Source organism: Heptranchias perlo, chromosome 33 (assembly GCF_035084215.1).
Source record: "Heptranchias perlo isolate sHepPer1 chromosome 33, sHepPer1.hap1, whole genome shotgun sequence".
NCBI classification, from domain to species: Eukaryota; Metazoa; Chordata; class Chondrichthyes; order Hexanchiformes; family Hexanchidae; genus Heptranchias; species Heptranchias perlo.
Genome location: NC_090357.1, coordinates 32,099,846 through 32,116,795, shown reverse-complemented (window position 1 = coordinate 32,116,795; position 16,950 = coordinate 32,099,846). Strand labels below are relative to the sequence as shown.

The window sequence follows — 16,950 nt, the reverse complement described above, 5'->3', positions numbered from 1 at the left end:
TGCGAGTAAGAGGTGGGGGAGGGAACGAGAAGTAGATTTAAGGTTGCAACAAATGACACCAGTACAATGAACCCAGATACAGCAGAACACAGTTTGCAGATGATACAAAAATTGGCTGTGTGGTTGATAGTGAGGAGGGAAGCTGTAGTCTGCAGGAAGATATCAATGGACTGGTCAGGTGGGCAGAAAAGTGGCAAATGGAATTCAATCCGGAGAAGTGTGAGGTAATGCATTTGGGGAGGGCAAACAAGGCAAGGGAATACACAATAAATGGGAGGATACTGAGAAGTATTGAAGAACAGAGGGACCTTGCAGTGCATGTCCACAGATCCCTGAAGGTAGCAGGACAGGTAGATAAGGTGGTTAAGAAGGCATACGGGATACTTTCCTTTATTAGCCGAGGCACAGAATACAAGAGCAGGGATGTTATGCTAGCACTGGTTAGGCCACAGCTTGAGTACTGGTCCCACATTACAGGAAAGATGTGATTTCACTAGAGAGGGTGTTGAGGAGATTTACGAGGATGTTGCCAGTACTGGAGAATTTTAGCTATGAGGAAAGTTTGGATCGGCTGGGGTTGTTTTCATTGGAACAAAGCAGGCTGAGGGGAGATTTAATTGAAGTGTATAAAATTATGAGGGGCCTGGATAGAGTGGATAGGAAGGACTTACTTCCCTTAACAAGGAGGTCAATAACCAGGGGGCATCGATTTAAAGTAATTGGTTGAAGGATTAGAGGGGAGCTGAGGAGAAATTTTTTCACACAGAGGGTGGTGGGAGTCTGGAACTCACTGCCTGAAAGGGTGGTAGAGGCAGAAACCCTCATCGCATTTAAAAAGTACTTAGATATGCACTTGGAATGCCATAACCTACAAGGCTACGGACCAAGAGCTAGAAAGTGGGATTAGGCTGGGTAACTCTTTATCGGCCAGCACAGACACGATGGGCCAAATGGCCTCCTGTGCCATAAATTTCTATGATTCTAACAGGAGGAGGGGTGGGGAGGATAGGGAGAAGTGGGCGGTGGGAGATCGGTTAGAGTGGGACAGGGCGGATAGAAGGAATAGGAAGGAGTAGTGAGGGGAGCTGCTGTCAACATCAAGGCAGCATTTGACCAAGTATGGTACCAACAAAACTGAGGTCAATGGGAATCAAAGCGAAAAACCTGCAGTAGCTGGAGTCATTCCTGACACACCGGAAGATGGTCTTGGTTATTGGAAGGGAAACATCAGAGCCCTGGAGCATCACTGCAGGAGTTCCTCAGGTCATGCATCCGCAGCTGCTTCAGCACTGACCTTTCCTCTATCATAAAGTTATCAGATGGAATGTTCACTGATAATTCCATGTTCACTTCCATTCACAACTCCTTCCATAATGAAGCAGGCCTTACCATCCTACAGCAGGACCTGACTTGGTCTCACAAATGGCGGGCAACAGTCACACCACAGGGAATGGCCATCAAGAAGAAAGAGCCCAACCAGCCCTCTGCCCAACCTTCGCTAACTCCCCCACCATAAATATCTTGAAGGTCACTAGTGACCATAGGCTTAATTGCACCAGCCTTAGCAACACCACGACTACAAGAATGGGGCAGACACTGGGTACTCCCGAGACCATTGGCTCACCTTCTGAACTCTCATAGCTTCACCATCATCTACAAGGCACAAGTCAAGAGTGTGATGGAACACTCACCAATCGCTTGGATGGTGCAGCCACACCACTCGACAAGCTAAACACCATCCAGGACAGGGCAGTTTGCTTGATCGGTACTCCCCCACACCGCCCCCCACACCCACACACACTACGGGACTCAATATCCACCCCCTCCATCACTGTGGATGCAGTATGTACAATCAACAGGTTGAACTGCAGCAGCTTAAATTCTTCAATGAAATAACGGAGAGGGTTGATGAAGGTAATGTGTATATGGACATTCAAAAGGTGTTTGATAAAGTACCACACAATAGACTTATTAGCAAAATTGAAATTTTAAGGAGGCAGTTGCAGCGTGGATACAAAATTGGCTAAGGGACAGAAAGCAGAGAGTAGTGGTGAACAGTTGTTTTTCAGACTGGAGGGAAGTATACAGTGGTGTTCCCAGGGGTCAGTATTAGGACCTTTGCTCTTTTTGATATATATTAATGACCTGGACTTGGGTATAGAGGGTATAATTTCAAAGTTTGCAGATGACACAAAGCTCGGAAATGTAGTAAACAATGTGGAGGATAGTAACAGACTTCAGAAGGACATACAGACTGGTGAAATGGGCAGACACATGGCAGATGGAATTTAACACAGAGAAGTGTGAAATGATACATTTTGGAAGGAAAAATGAGGAGAGGCAATATAAACTAAATGGTATAATTTTAAAGGGGGTGCAGGAACAGAGAGACCTGGGGGTGCACATACACAAATCTTTGAAGGTGGCAGGACAAGTTGAGAAGGCTGTTAAAAAAACATTAGCTTGGCTTTATAAATATGGTAAATCTTTATAGTAAATCTTTATAAATTAGGCCTAGTTAGGTCCCAGCTAGAGTAATGTGTCCAATTCTAGGCACCACACTTTAGGAAGGATGTCAAGGCCTTGGAGAGGGTGCAGAGGAGATTTACCAGAATGGTACCAAGGATGAGGGACATCAGTTAAATGGACAGACTGGAGAAGCTGGGATTGTTCTCCTTAGAGCAGAGAAGGTTAAAAGGAGATTTGATAGAGGTGTTCAAAATTATGAGGGGTTTTGATCGAGTGGATAGGGAGAAACTGTTCCCAGTGGCAGAAGGGTCAGTAACCGGAGGACACAGGTTTAAGATAATTGGCAAAAAACCAGAGGAGGAGATGAGGAGAAATGTTTTTACGCAGCAAGCTGTAATGATCTGGAATGCACTGTCTGAAAGGGTGGTGGAAGCAGATTCAATAATAACTTTCAAAAAGGAGTTGGATAAATACATGAAATGGGCAGAGGCATAGTTCTTTCACAGAGCCAGCAACGACATGATGGGCCAAATGGCCTCCTTCAGTCCTGTATGATTCTAACTCACGAAGCTTATTCCGACAGCTCCTCCTTTCCCCTGCAATCTCTACCAACAGCTGCGATGCTGTGAGAACACCACCCCTCCATGTTTCCCTCCGTGTCACACACCATCCTGACTTGGCCATACATCACATTCCTTCATCATTGCTGGGTCAATATCCTGGAATCCTCGACCTAACACCATTGAGAGAGTACCACTGTCACACGGACTGCAGTGGTTCAAGTGGAAGGCCCACCACTCTCTCAGGGCAACTAGAGGTGGGCAATAAATGCAAGCATTTCAAGAACAAAATCTGAAAAATCAAGGACAGGTGCTGGGCAGTGAGAATTATCTGGGAGGTCAGAAAATCCTCAGTTTAAGATGATAAACTGTGGAAGATACTTTTTGTTTTGCTACAAATGTCAATTTTTAAACTTCAAAGGGGACAAGAGGTTAGCATATTATGTATTAAAGCTGTGATTGTTTGACAGCCTTATTGAATTGTGAAAGATATACATTTGATTTCCTTTATTCCTAGTTGAACTTCAAAAAGGATTTAAAGTTTATCTCGGACAGTCTTGCCCCAATTCATCACTTGTGAATCTATTAAGGTGGAGTCTGGAGACTTGTGTTAATGTATAAAACCTCACCGATATATTATGGATTCTAATCCAAGTCTAGTGTTACTAAGAAAGTTAGTGAAGGACTGTGTCTCATTATCTTTGTATTCTCAGAAGGTATAAGTTAGAGATTCTGTAACGAATCAGCTGTATTGACTTTGTGCTAATGTTTAACCTTTCTTTGTTATACCATTCAGCTGAATGGTATAAGAGGAAATGTAGCAGCTTGGATAGAGAGTTGGTTGACAGGCAGGATACAGAGTTGCGGTAAACAGGTGTTGCAGGGATTGGAAGTGTTGTCTCCCAGGAGTCAGTGCTGGGCCCACTATTGGTCACAATATATAGACATGATAGAGAGCACGATCTCAAAATTCGCTAACAACACAAAAGGAGATGGTTTAGCAAACAATGAGACGGATTGTAAACGACTTCAGGAATACATAGGCAGGTTAGTGGAATGGGCAGACAGGAGGCAGATGCAATTTAATGTGGAGAAGTATGAGGTAATGGGCCAGAATTTGCTGTCAAAATAACGGTGAGGCTAATGACGCTCACTGTTATTTATGGGCAAATCGCACAGCAACTTCAGACGAGGGCAGATGCGGAAATCTGAAAGTTGCTGTGCGAGATGTGCCACTCCGCCATAAGCATCCCAAAAACATCATCTTGCTGTCTGCCTCACATTCAAATGTATTGAACGGCATGAAGTTCCTGTACTTGCACGGTAGATATGAACTAAACTCACCACAGAAAGTTAGGAATTGTCCATTTCAGTTTGAGTACACTGTTTAATGGTATGATGTGTTAATTATTGCCAAGTAACCTCCCTGGCACTAAAAATTAGCTATTATATGTGTGGAATCTCATTCCTTCAGCTTTTAAATGTTGTTGGAGATTTAAAAAAAATTGAATTAAAATATTTTAAAACTTTTTCTTAGTAACATAGTATGGTACAGAAGGAGGCCATTCAGCCCATCGTGCCTGTGCCAGCTCTTTGAAAGAGCTATTCAATTAGACCCGCGTTCTTGCTCTTTCCACATAGCCCTGTAAATTATTTCCCTTCAAGTATTTATCCAATTCCCTTTTGAAAAGTATTATTGAATCTGTTTTCACCACCTGTTCAGACAGTGCATTCCAGATCATAACAACTCACTGCATTAAAAAATGTTTCCTCATGTTGCCTCTGGTTCTTTTGCCAATTATCTTAAATCTGTGTCCTCTGGTTACCAACTCTTCTGCCACTGGAAACAGTTTTTCCTTATTTACTCTATCAAAACCGTTCATGATTTGGAACACCTCTATCAAATCTCCCCTTAACCTTCTCTGCTCGAAGGAGAACAACCCCAGCTTCTCCAGTCACTCCACATAACTGAAGTTCCTCATCCCTGGTACCATTCTAGTAAATCTCTTCTGCACCCTCTCTAAGGCCTTCACATCCTTCCTAAAGTGCGGTGCCCAAAATTGAACACAATACTCCAGCTGAGGCCTAACCAGTGATTTATAAAGGTTCAGCAAAACTTCCTTGCTTTTGTACTCTATGCTTCTATTAATAAAGCCCAGGATCCCATAAGCTTTTTTTTAAAAAAACAGCCTTCTAAACTTCTCCTGCACTCCCTTTAAAATTGTGCCATTTAGTTTATATTGCCTCTCCTCATTCTTCCTACCAAAATGCCTCACTTCACACTTCTCTGTGTTAAATTTCATCTGCCATATGTCTGCCCATGTCACCAGTCTGTCTATGTCCTCCTGAAGTCTGTTACTATCCTCCACATTGTTTACTATATTTCCAAGTTTCATGTCATCTGCAAACTTTGAAATTATACCCTCGATACCCAAGTCCAGGTCATTAATATATATCACAAAGAGCAGTGGTCCTAATACTGACCCCTGGGGAACACCACTGTAAACTTCCCTCCAGTCTGAAAAACAACCATTCACCACTACTCTCTGCTTTCTGTCCCTTAGCCAATTTTGTATCCACTCTGCCTCTGTCCCTTTAATCCCATGGGCTTTAATTTTGCAGCACTTTATCAAATGCCTTTTGAAAGTCCATATACACAACATCAACCGCACTACCCTCATCAACCTTCTCTGTTACTTCATCAAAGAACTCAATCAAGTTAGTCAAACACAATTTCCCTTTAACAAATCCGTGCTGACTTTCATTTATCAGCCCATACTTTTCCAAGTGACAATTAATTTTGTCCCGGATTATTGTCTCTAAAAGTTTCCCCACCACCGACGATAGGCTGACTGGCCTGTAATTGTCGGGTTTATTCCTCTTCCCTTTTTTGAACAGGGGTGTAACATTTCAAATCCTCCAGTCCTCTGGCACCGTCCCCATATCTAAGAAGGATTGGAAAATTTTTGCTTCTTTTCTCTCTCTCTATTTCTCTTTCTGTACCTGATTTGACATTGAGTTCACTATTCTAACGTGCACTTCGCTGCTCATCTGATTGGTTAAGGAGATACAGCATTGCTTGTCCTGTTCACACCGATCCCAGATGTCCTGTAGAGGCTGCCGCACCATTTCCATCTCCCACTTCCACCAAGTTGCAGTTTCAAAATATGGAGATTAAATAGCCAAGGGCAAGTCTAACTAACGGTGGGTGCCTCTCGTTCACTGGCTACAGCAAATTCTGGGCCAATACACGTTGGGAGAAAAAACAAAGATTGGGAGCAGATACTCAATGGAAAAGCACTGAAGGTGTGGTTGAACATAGATCGAGGGGTTCAAATACAGAATTCCCTGAAAGTGTGAGTTCAAGTAGATAAAGACACAAGTGTGAGTTCAAGTAGATAAAGACACAAGAAAGGCCAACAGAATTTTGAGTTTAATAAATAGAAGCATAGAGTATAAGAGTAAAGAAGTAATGAAACATTTGTACAAGGCAATGGTTAGGTCACAGTTAGAGCGCTGTGTGCAGTTTTGGGAGCCTCATTATAGAACGAACATTAAAACCACAGATTCACCAGGATGAGGCCAGGGATGGAAAACTATAGTTGAGGAGAGGCTTGAGCTACTGGGACTATTTCCATTGGAGCTGAGAAGACCAAGATCAGATTTACTAGAAGTTTTTAAAATGAAGAGTTTTGATAGAATGAATCAAGAAAAACTATTTCCTCTGCTTGGGGAGTCAGTGACGAGGGGCCATCAATTTAAAATTGTCACAGGGCAGAGACTGTTGGTATCCTGAAGGCAAAATTGGATAAATATTTGAAGCAGAGGAAGAACAGAGCTATGGCAATAGATGGAGCAGTGGGATTAGTTTTGGATTGGTCTAGCAAAGAGCTGGCACAGACATGAATGGCCGAATGGCCGCCTTCTGTGCTGTAAACTTCTATGGTTCTACGGTACAGTCATTTTAATATACCTGATTTGTGGTTTACAGCCTCAGTCAAACAGACTGTCAGTAATGTTTATTGTCCCAATATCCAAAGACTAAGAACTCAAAAGGGCTTGTAACAATTCAGTGAGCTCATCACGAACAGGGATTTCTGTCTGACCCCTGCGCTAAAAAATATTGGGCCTAACTCACAGGGAGCAAGGGCTTTACCGTTGAGCATAAGGTAAAGCCGGAACATGCAACGTGCCATTTGCCCTGTGATGGCCTTTCCTACCTGCACGCTCAGCATTTGAGAGTCTATGTAACTCCACCCCTCAATCTCTCTCTTCCTCCACTCTGTAAATGATCTCACCATTTAGGGTTATCTTCCTTTCACTTTTTCCCAAAATGCAAACTGTGGCCCTAACATGCTGAACATTTCTCTCCACCCTACCCCATTGCTCATTTGAATACCTGTTCCTCCGTCACCCACCCACAGTGCCGGGTGCCCTCCCTCCGTCACCCACCCACAGTGCCGGGTGCCCTCCCTCCGTCACCCACCCACAGTGCCGGGTGCCCTCCCTCCGTCACCCACCCACAGTGCCGGGTGCCCTCCCTCCGGGGTCTTGGCTGCTGCATATTACCCAGAGCTGCAATTTCTTTGACATGATCCTTCCTGTAAGGAGCAGGAAGCTAGTTAGAACAGTCAGTAGTATATAGACAAGAGTAGGCTGAGATACGGTACAGGTTAAATTGGATTAAATCACACTCTGGACATGGAGAGATGCAGGAATAAGGAGTCCAGTGTAGGAGTGGATGGAACGTTAATTGTTGGACAAACACCCAGATGTCTGGCTGAGGTATTGGAAGCACGGGTAGAGAGAAGATTCAGAGCAATTAAAATCTAAAAGACATAAGAAATCGAGGATTCTGAAGGCCATCCTTGGGTTTTGTGTGTGCGGACTGTCCAGAGAACAGAAACAGCTCATTTAACTAATGGGCACGTGAAAGGAGGAAGTGGAACTGGTCTGTGCGATCACTAACGAGCATACGTATTGACCTCACACACTCACATACTAATCTTGCATACCATGAACGCCCTTACTTACTAACACCATGTTTACCATGTGTAATCAATCGTACAAAGGTACAGCACACCTGTGCACTTTAGGAACTCTAAGCAGTTTTGATGAGACTATGTTGAGCAGTCAGAGGACATGGTTCATGAAGACTGATGAGATTTTACTCGTGAGAATTATCAATGTCAATCTGATAAGTACTGAATGTGCTGGGTTGTATTAGAGTATTGATAGAGAAACATCTGATCAATAATCTTTATTTATCTTAAGTCCACAAGCCCGTATTAAAGTAAAGGCTAAGGATTATCCTAAACCCAACAAACTGGTGACCATGGCTGGACTCAAAGATAACTGAACGTTTCAGAGTCTAGCTTGGGACTGGCCATCTCTAATTAGGTGAAAAACACACAATTGCAGATTCTGGTCTAAAATGGAGAGACTGGGAGAACACATAGATGTTTATGTGGTGAAACATAGCGGTTAATCTCTGAAGGTGGAAGATCTGTTGGGAAAAACTGGTCCCTTAAATGAATTAGCCCAGGTTCTCGTGACTTATTTCCTGAGTGCACCTAAAAAGGAGAGGACCAATGTTGGAGTTTGCAGGGATTTCAATGGCTGACTACGCTGAGCTCATAGCCCCACTCTTTGGCCATCTCTGTAAAGGGCTTATATGGCAGCCCACCACCGCCTGTAACCAGGGCCATAAATGCCGGTAACTAGGGCCGTGACTGTTCTCTCCATGTCTGCACAAGGGCTATCAAAGCCCCTCAGTGTTGGTTTGCCACGGGTCTGTTTCTCTCCCCTCAATGCTCGATGCTACATTTCTCACTACCTCTCCTGTTCCTTGAAGTTGCAGGTAGAACCACAGAATCATACAAAAATGTTGCAAATGAAAAATTGCTGTATCAAATATATAGGTTTATTTGCTGCTTTTGTTGCCATCAACAATTTTGATGTAAATTTGCAGACATATATTTTGAATATACTGTACTCAATGTAATGTACCACTTTGATTTTTTTAAATTCGGCCCATCGTGTCTGTACCGGCTCTTTGAAAGAGCTATCCGATTAGTCCCATTCCCCTGCTCTTTCCCCATAGCCCTGTAAATTTTTTCCCTTCAAGTATTTATCCAGTTCCCTTTTGAAAGTTACTATTGAATCTGCTTCCACCACCCTTTCAGGCAGTGCATTCCAGATCTTTACAACTCGCTGCATAAAAAAATCTTTCCTCATGTCGCCTCTGGCTCTTTTGCCGATCACCTTAACTCTGTCCTCTCTGGTTACCGACCCTTCTACCACTGGAAACAGTTTCTGCTTGTCGGGTGTTCCTCATGACGTCACTTGCTAACTTCCAGCAGCCATGTTGGATTAAGAGCTTTAAATGCGTTTCTCTTGATTTGTGTTAAGTTGCACTAACTTTGATAGGTTATTGTTTCAAAACATTTATTTATTCATGTCCTTTTAGCTGATTGAAGCTTTAAAGTCTCAGGCTCCTGCCTCTGAATCTGGGGAACAGACACTGTAAGGAGTACTGGCCTCAGAGTGTTTAATAGTCACTGAGCTGGGAAACTACAACCAATCCATGTAAACAGTAAATGGGTAGCAAGAGGAGGGACTGAAAAGGAGATCGACTCATGGAGGCAGAGGGCATGGCTGAAGTACTAAATGAGGACTTTGCATCTGTCTTTCACAGCATCTTCTTCCTTGGTAGAGTCTCAGTAAAGGAAGATATAGTTGAGATACCGGATGGGCTAAAATTTGATAAAGAAGAGGTACTTGAAAGGCTGGCTGTACTCGAGGTAGATGTGTCACCTGGTCCGGATGGGATGTATCCTAGGTTGCTGAGGGAAGTAAGGGTGGAAATTGCGGAGGCACTGGCCATAATCTTCCAAACATCCTTAGATACAGAGGTGGTGCCAGAGGACTGGAGAATTGCAAATTTTACACCCTTGTTCAAAAAAGGGTGTAAGGATAAACCCAGCAACTACAGGCCAGTCAGTTTAACCTTGATGGAGGGGAAACTTCCAGAAACGATAATCCGGGACAGAATTAGCACCTGGACAAGTGTGGATTGATTAAGGAAAGCCAGCATGGATTTGTTTAAGGCAAATTGTGTTTAACTAACTTGATGGAGTTTTTTGATGAGGTAACAGAGGGTCGATGAGGACAATGCAGTTGATGTGGTTTATATGGACTTTCAAAGGGCATTTGATAATAAGCCTATTATGCGACACTTTAAGATTGAAGCCCATGGAATTAAGGGGGCAGTAGCAGCATGGATACAAAATTGGCTATTAACAGGAAAGGGAGTAATGGTGAAGGGTTGTTTTTCGGACTGGAGGGAGGTGTACAGTGGTGTTCCCCAGGGGTCAGTGCTGAGACCACTGCTTTTCTTGATATATATTAATGACTTGGACTTGGGTGCACAGGGCACAATTTGCAAAGGACACAAAACTTGGAAGTTTAGTGAACAATGAGGAGGATAGTGATAGACTTCAAGAGGGTATGGACAGGCTGGTGGAATGGGCAGACATGTGGCAGATGAATTTTAACACAGAAAATGTGAAGTGCTACATTTCGGTAGGAAGAACGAGGAGGGACAATATAAACTAGAAGGCACAATTCTAAAAGGGGTACAGGAATAGAGAGATCTGGGGGTATATGTGCACAAAGTGGCAGGACAGGTTGAGAAAGCAGTTAAAAAAGCATACGGGATCCTGAGCTTTATAAATAGAGGCACAGAATGCAAAAGCAAGGAAGTCATGACGAACCTTTATAAAACACTGGTTCAACCACAACTGGAGTATTGTGTCCAGTTCTGGGCACCGCACTTTAGGAAAGATGTGAAGGCCTTAGAGAGGGTGCAGAAAAGATTTACTAGAATGGTTCCAGGGATGAGGTACTTCAGATACGTGGAAAGACTGGAGAAGCTGGGGCTGTTCTCCTTGGAACAGAGAAGGTTGCGAGGAGATTTGATAGAGGTATTCAAAATCATGAAGGGTCTGGACAGAGTAGATAGAGAGAAACTGTTCTCATTGGCGGAAGGGTCAAGAACCAGGAGGACATAGATTTAAGGTGATTGGCAAAAGAACCAAAGGTGACATGAGGAAAAACTTTTTTACACAGCGAGTGGTTAGGATCTGGAATACACTGCCCGAGGGGGTGGTGGAGGCAGATTCAATCATGGCCTTCAAAAGGGAACTGGATAAGTACTTGAAAGGAAAAAATGTGCAGGGCTACGGGGATTGGGCAGGGGAAAGGGACTAGCTGGATTGGTTTTGCATAGAGCTGGCATGGACTCGATGGGCCAAATAGCCTCCTTCGGTGCTGTAACCTTTCTATGAACCCCCGAGAATCTGCGGCACAGGCCGAGCGGGGAGGGAAACCTGTCCTGGGAATTGTAAATCGGGCTCAAACTCAACAGTTTGTGCTGTGAATGTGGAGATGTGAACATTGTGACAGAGGGTGTGTATTAAATGGGCGGGCAGGTTAGTCACTGTGTTTGTGCACCCGGTCTCATCGTCTGATTTCCGAGTCCACCTTGAGTGAAATAAAAAGACTTCCTGTGAAAGCATCGCCCTCCTCCCCTGCCCAGCCCCGAAGTGGGAATTAAAGTTCAATTTTCAGTTGATTTTAAGATTTCAGTCCGAAAACAGCGATCATGTCAGTGATCGAGTGAGAGAGTGCAATCAGTGCAGCAATGAAATCGAAACTGGTGCCTTTAATTCGAGTGAAACTTTTTTGACAGCAAACATTCTGATCTAGAGACAGGAAGGGGCTAGTCTGGGGTGAGCGATTTTAAGTGGAATCGGAGGAGAGGGAAACAGAGAGGCTGGAGGTGCCGGGAGCTGACAGCAGGATGTCTCCGTTCCGTCCCATCCGCTCAGTGCTTATAAGTTGCTCTGTTGCTGCCTCTCCTTTCATTTCTGACCCAGCTCCGACTGTCAGAGAGATTTTCTACAGAGTCCCAGACATGTGTGATACTCTGCAGCCGCCGAAACCAGGGCCGAGCCCAAATCAGCAAAGCCTAAGAAAGTAGCGCCCAAAGAGAAGTAAAAAATGGAGTGCAATTTGTAAACATCTGAACCCAAAGGCTCTTCTCAGAGCCCCCCACGTCTCTCATTCACAGGACATATGATTCCTGTCTTGGGGCCAGGCTCAGATTTCAGATAGAAATAATTTAAAATAAAGCCAGGGTCCCTGGTGACTCGCTGACATTCACTACACCCACCCCTCCTGCACTGACTGTTCGGCTCCAGCTCATTTTCAGGGTGAGAGTCTCCGTGGGACGGTAACACAGGCGGAGAAAGCCCTATTCACAACTCAAAGCCCAACATGAGATTCTCGGGCTTGTATTCCAACACGTGACCTGTGATGCGAATCAGCAACACCTTATTTACTGTCAAAACCCTTCATGATTTTGAACACCTCTATCAAATCGCCCCTTAACCTTCTCTGTTCTAAGGAGAACAATCCCAGTTTCTCCACATAACTAAAGTCCCTCATCCCTGGTATAATTCTAGTAAATCCCTTCTGCACCCTCTCTAAGGCCTTTGACATCTTTCCTAAAGTGCAGTGCCCAGAATTGAACACAATACTCCAGATGAGGCCTAACCAGTGTTTTATGAAGGTTTACCATAACTTCCTTGCTTTTATACTCTTTGCCTCTATTAATAAAGCCCAGAATCCCATATGCTTTATTAACAGTCTTCTCAACTTGTCCTGCCACTGTCAAAGATTTGTGCACATACACCCCCAGTTCTCTCTGTTCCTGTACCCCCTTTAAAATTGTACCATTTAGTTTATATTGCCTCTCCTCATTTTTCCTTCCAAAATGTATCACTACATACTTCTCTGTTAAATTTCATCTGCCATGTGTCTGCCCATTTCACCAGTCTGTCTATGTCCTCCTGAAGTCTGTTATTATCCTCCATGTTGTTTACATTTCCGAGTTTCATGTCATCTGCAAACCTTAAAATTATGTCCTGTATCCCAAGTCCAGGTCATTAATATATAGAACAGTGGTCCTAATACCAAACCCTGGGGAACACCACTGTATACTTCCCTCCAGTCTGAAAAACAACCGTTCACCACTACTCTCTGCTTTCTGTCCCTTAGCCAATTTTGTATCCACGCTGCAACTGTCCCTTTAATCCCATGAGCATCAATTTTGCTAATAAGTCTATTATGCGGCACTTTTGAAAGTCCATATACACATCAACTGCACTGCCCTCATCAACCCTCTCTCTTACTTCAAAAGAACTCAATCAAGTTAGTTCAACACGATTTGCCTTTCAAAAATCCAGGCTGACTTTCATTTATTAGCCCATTTTTTTTCCAAGTGCCAATGAATTTTGTCCCAGATTATTGCCTCAAAGTTTCCCCACCACCGACGTTAGGCTCACTTGCCTGTAATTGCCGGGTTTATCCCTTTCCCCTTTTTTGAACAGGGGTATAACATTTGCAATCCTCCAGTCCCCTGGCACCACTCCTATATCTAAGGAGGATTGGAGGATTGTGGCCAGAGCCTCTGCAATTTCCACCCAATTTTCACTGAGGAAGTAACGGGCAGGATGGATAAAGGGGAAATCAATGGATGCAGTATATTTGGATTTCCAAAAGGCATTCGATAAGGTGCCACATAAAAGATTACTGCACAAGATAAGAGCTCATGGTATTGGGGGTAATATACTGGCATGGATAGAGGATTGGCTAACTAACAGAAAACAAAGAGTCAGGATAAAAGGGTCATTTTCAAAATGGCAATCTGTAACTAGTGGGGTGCCGCAGGGCTCAGTGCTGGGGCCTCAACTATTTACAATATATATCAATGACTTGGATGAAGGAACAGAGTGTCTTGTGGCCAAATTTGCTGATGATACAAAGCTAGGTGGAAAAGCAAGTTGCGATGAGGACACAAAGTGTCTGCAAAGGGATATTGACAGGATAAGCGAATGGGCAAAAATTTGGCAGATGGAATATAATGTGGGAAAATGTGAAGTCATCCAATTTGGGAGGAAAAATAAAAAAGCAAAATATTATTTGAATGGAGAAATACTACAAAATACTGCGGTACAGAGGGATCTGGGTGTCCTCGTACATGAAACACAATAAGTCAACATACAGGTAATCCAGAAGGCAAATGGAATATTGGCCTTTATTTCTAGGGGGATGGAGTATAAAAGCTGGGAAGTCATGCTACAACTGTACAGGGTGCTGGTGAGACCACACCTGGAGTACTGTGTACAGTTCTGGTGCCCTTATTTAAAGAAGGACATACTTGCATTGAAGGCAGTTCAGAGAAGGTTCACTAGGTTGATTCCGGATATGGAAGGGTTGTTTTATGAGGAAAGATTGAACAGGTTGGGTCTATACTCATTGGAGTTTAGAAGAATGAGAGGAGATCTTATTAAAACATGCAAGATTCTGAGGGGACTCGATAGGGTAGATGTTGAGAGGATGTTACTCCTCATGGGGGAAATTTAAAACTAGGGGACATAGTCTCAGAATAAGGGGTCGCCTGTTTAAGATGGAAATGAGGAGGAATTTCTTCTCCCAGAGGGTCGTGAATCTTTGGAATTCTTTACCCCAAAAAGCTGTGGAGGCTGAGTCATTGAATACACTCAAGGCTGAGTTAGACAAATTTTTGATCAGCAAGGGAGTCAAAGGATATGGGGAAAGGGCGGGAAAGTGGAGTTGAGGTAAAAAAAAAATCAGATCAGCCACGATCTCATTAAATGGCGGAGCAGGCTCGAGGGGCCGAATGGCCTACTCCTGCTCCTATCTCTTATAGTCTTATGGTCTTACTTCCCTCAGTAACCTAGGATGTGTCCCATCTGGACTGGATGACTTTTCTAGTTTGAGTACTGCCAACCTTTTAAGTACCTCCTCTTTATCTATTTTTATCCTATCCAATTTCTCTACCTCCTCCTTTACTGTGACATTAGCAGCGTTCTCTTCTCTAGTGAAGACCGATGTGAAGTATTCGTTTAGTACCTCAGCCATGCCCTCTGCCTCCCCAAGATGATCTTTTTCTCCCTAATTGGCCCCAGCCTTCCTTTAATCATTTATATGTTTATAAAAGACTTTTAGGTTCCCACTAATCTATTCTCATACAGTCTCTCTGCCCCTCTTATTTCCTTTTTCACTTCTCCTTTCTACTTCCTGTATTCTGCTTGATTCTCTGCTGAATTATGAGTCTGACATTTGTCAGAAGCTCCTTTTTCTGTTTCCTTTTAATCTCTAAATCTTTAGTCTCCAGGGAGCTCTAGCTTTGGATGCCCCTACTTTCCCCCTCATGGGAATGTGTCTAGTCTGTACCCGAATTATCTCTGCTTTGAAGCCCTCCCATTACTCATTTTACTGTTTTACCTGCCAATTTTTGATTCCAATTCATCTGGGCCATATCCCTTTTTAACTCATTGAAATTTGTCCTCCTCCAGTTGAGTATTTCCACATTTCATTGTTCATTGTTCCTTGTCCTTTTCCATAACTATTCTAAACCTAATGATATTATGATCACTGTTCCCCAAATGCTCCCCCACTGAAACATGCTGCACCTGCCCCACTTCATTCCCCAGAACTAGATCGAGCATTGCTTCCTTCCTCGTTGGGCTGGAAACACACTGTTCAAGAAAGTTCTCTTGTACACATTTCAGGAATTCCTCCCCCTCTTTGCCCTTTACATTGTTACTGTCCCAGTCTATATTAGTATAATTGAGGTCCCCGGTTATCACTATTCTATAGAGGTGGTCTGTGTCCTGGCTACAGGCACTCTCCCCTTTTCTTGCCCCTGGGCCAGGGAATTCTCTTCCCTGTTAGTAACCCAAGGTGTGTACTCACTCATTATATCCTGCGAGCCTTCGCAGGCTCTCTCGCTCATTCTTTATCTTTCTCTCGTTCGGTCTCTCTCTCCTGCTAGCATCCATGGGCATTCTCTTTCTCTTCTCCCCTTACTATGGCTACAGAATCTTTCTTTGTTCCTGGTGGCTGATTTCTATTTTTTTCCACCACTACTGCCACTAGTGAGCTGCGATTATGAGTACAGATTATACTGAGAGAGACAATTCCGTACCTTCATTCACTGCTGTAATCTGATGACTGAAGATGCTGTCCTCTTTCTGGACAGTCACATTGACTGTTGCTCCCACTACACCATACCCCCACACAACAGCTCGAATGGGCTGCTTCTGTAACACCATGTGACTGGCATAGTAAGATCCAAATCGAAACACAGACTCTGAAAGACAAGGCACACTTAGTTAGATGGAAAGCCTATCCTTAATAATAACTCACTCAACAGGGTTCTAGGAGATGGACCATCATAATTGGTATTTAATTCTGGATTCAGCGATGGATTGAGTTAATGTGACACTGTTATCAATAATGCAAACTAGGTACTGGGGAGCCGATAAGAACAAATTACAATGAACAAATCAATGGTGAGGCCAATCTTGAGTACGGCATGCAAGGGTATAGCTGCATTGAAAAGGTTCAGAGAGGAGTAACCCAAGTCATTCCCCACTTCAGGGGTCGGAATTATGGAGAAAGACTCAAATGGGACAAATTAAATTCTTTAAAATAATGAAAGGTAAACATACAATTAAACCTACACAGGACTAATTGAGGGAGAGTTAGAGAGAGATTAACAGTACTGGGGGAGGGAGGGTTAGAGAGAGAGATTAACAGTACTGGGGGAGGGAGGGTTAGAGAGAGAGCAACAGTACTGGGGGAGGGAGGGTTAGAGAGAGTAATAGTACTGGGGGAGGGAGGGTTAGAGAGAGAGTAATAGTACTGGGGGAGGGAGGGTTAGAGAGAGAGTAATAGTACTGGGGGAGGGAGGGTTAGAGAGAGAGTAATAGTACTGGGGGAGGGAGGGTTAGAGAGAGCTTAACAGTACTGGGGGAGGGAGGGTTAG

The 16,950-nt window shown here is 43.7% G+C and overlaps 1 protein-coding gene across 1 annotated transcript in view; it reads right to left on the bottom strand.

The window, feature by feature from the left end:
• siae (sialic acid acetylesterase) overlaps positions 1-16,267 on the bottom strand; it is a 110,472-nt gene extending 94,205 nt beyond the window's left edge. The window contains exon 1 of the mRNA XM_067971119.1: positions 16,108-16,267. Coding sequence (XP_067827220.1) covers positions 16,108-16,234 — 127 coding nt within the window. The 5' untranslated portion in view covers positions 16,235-16,267. The remainder of the gene's footprint in view (positions 1-16,107) is intronic.
• Positions 16,268-16,950: the final 683 nt, after the last annotated feature.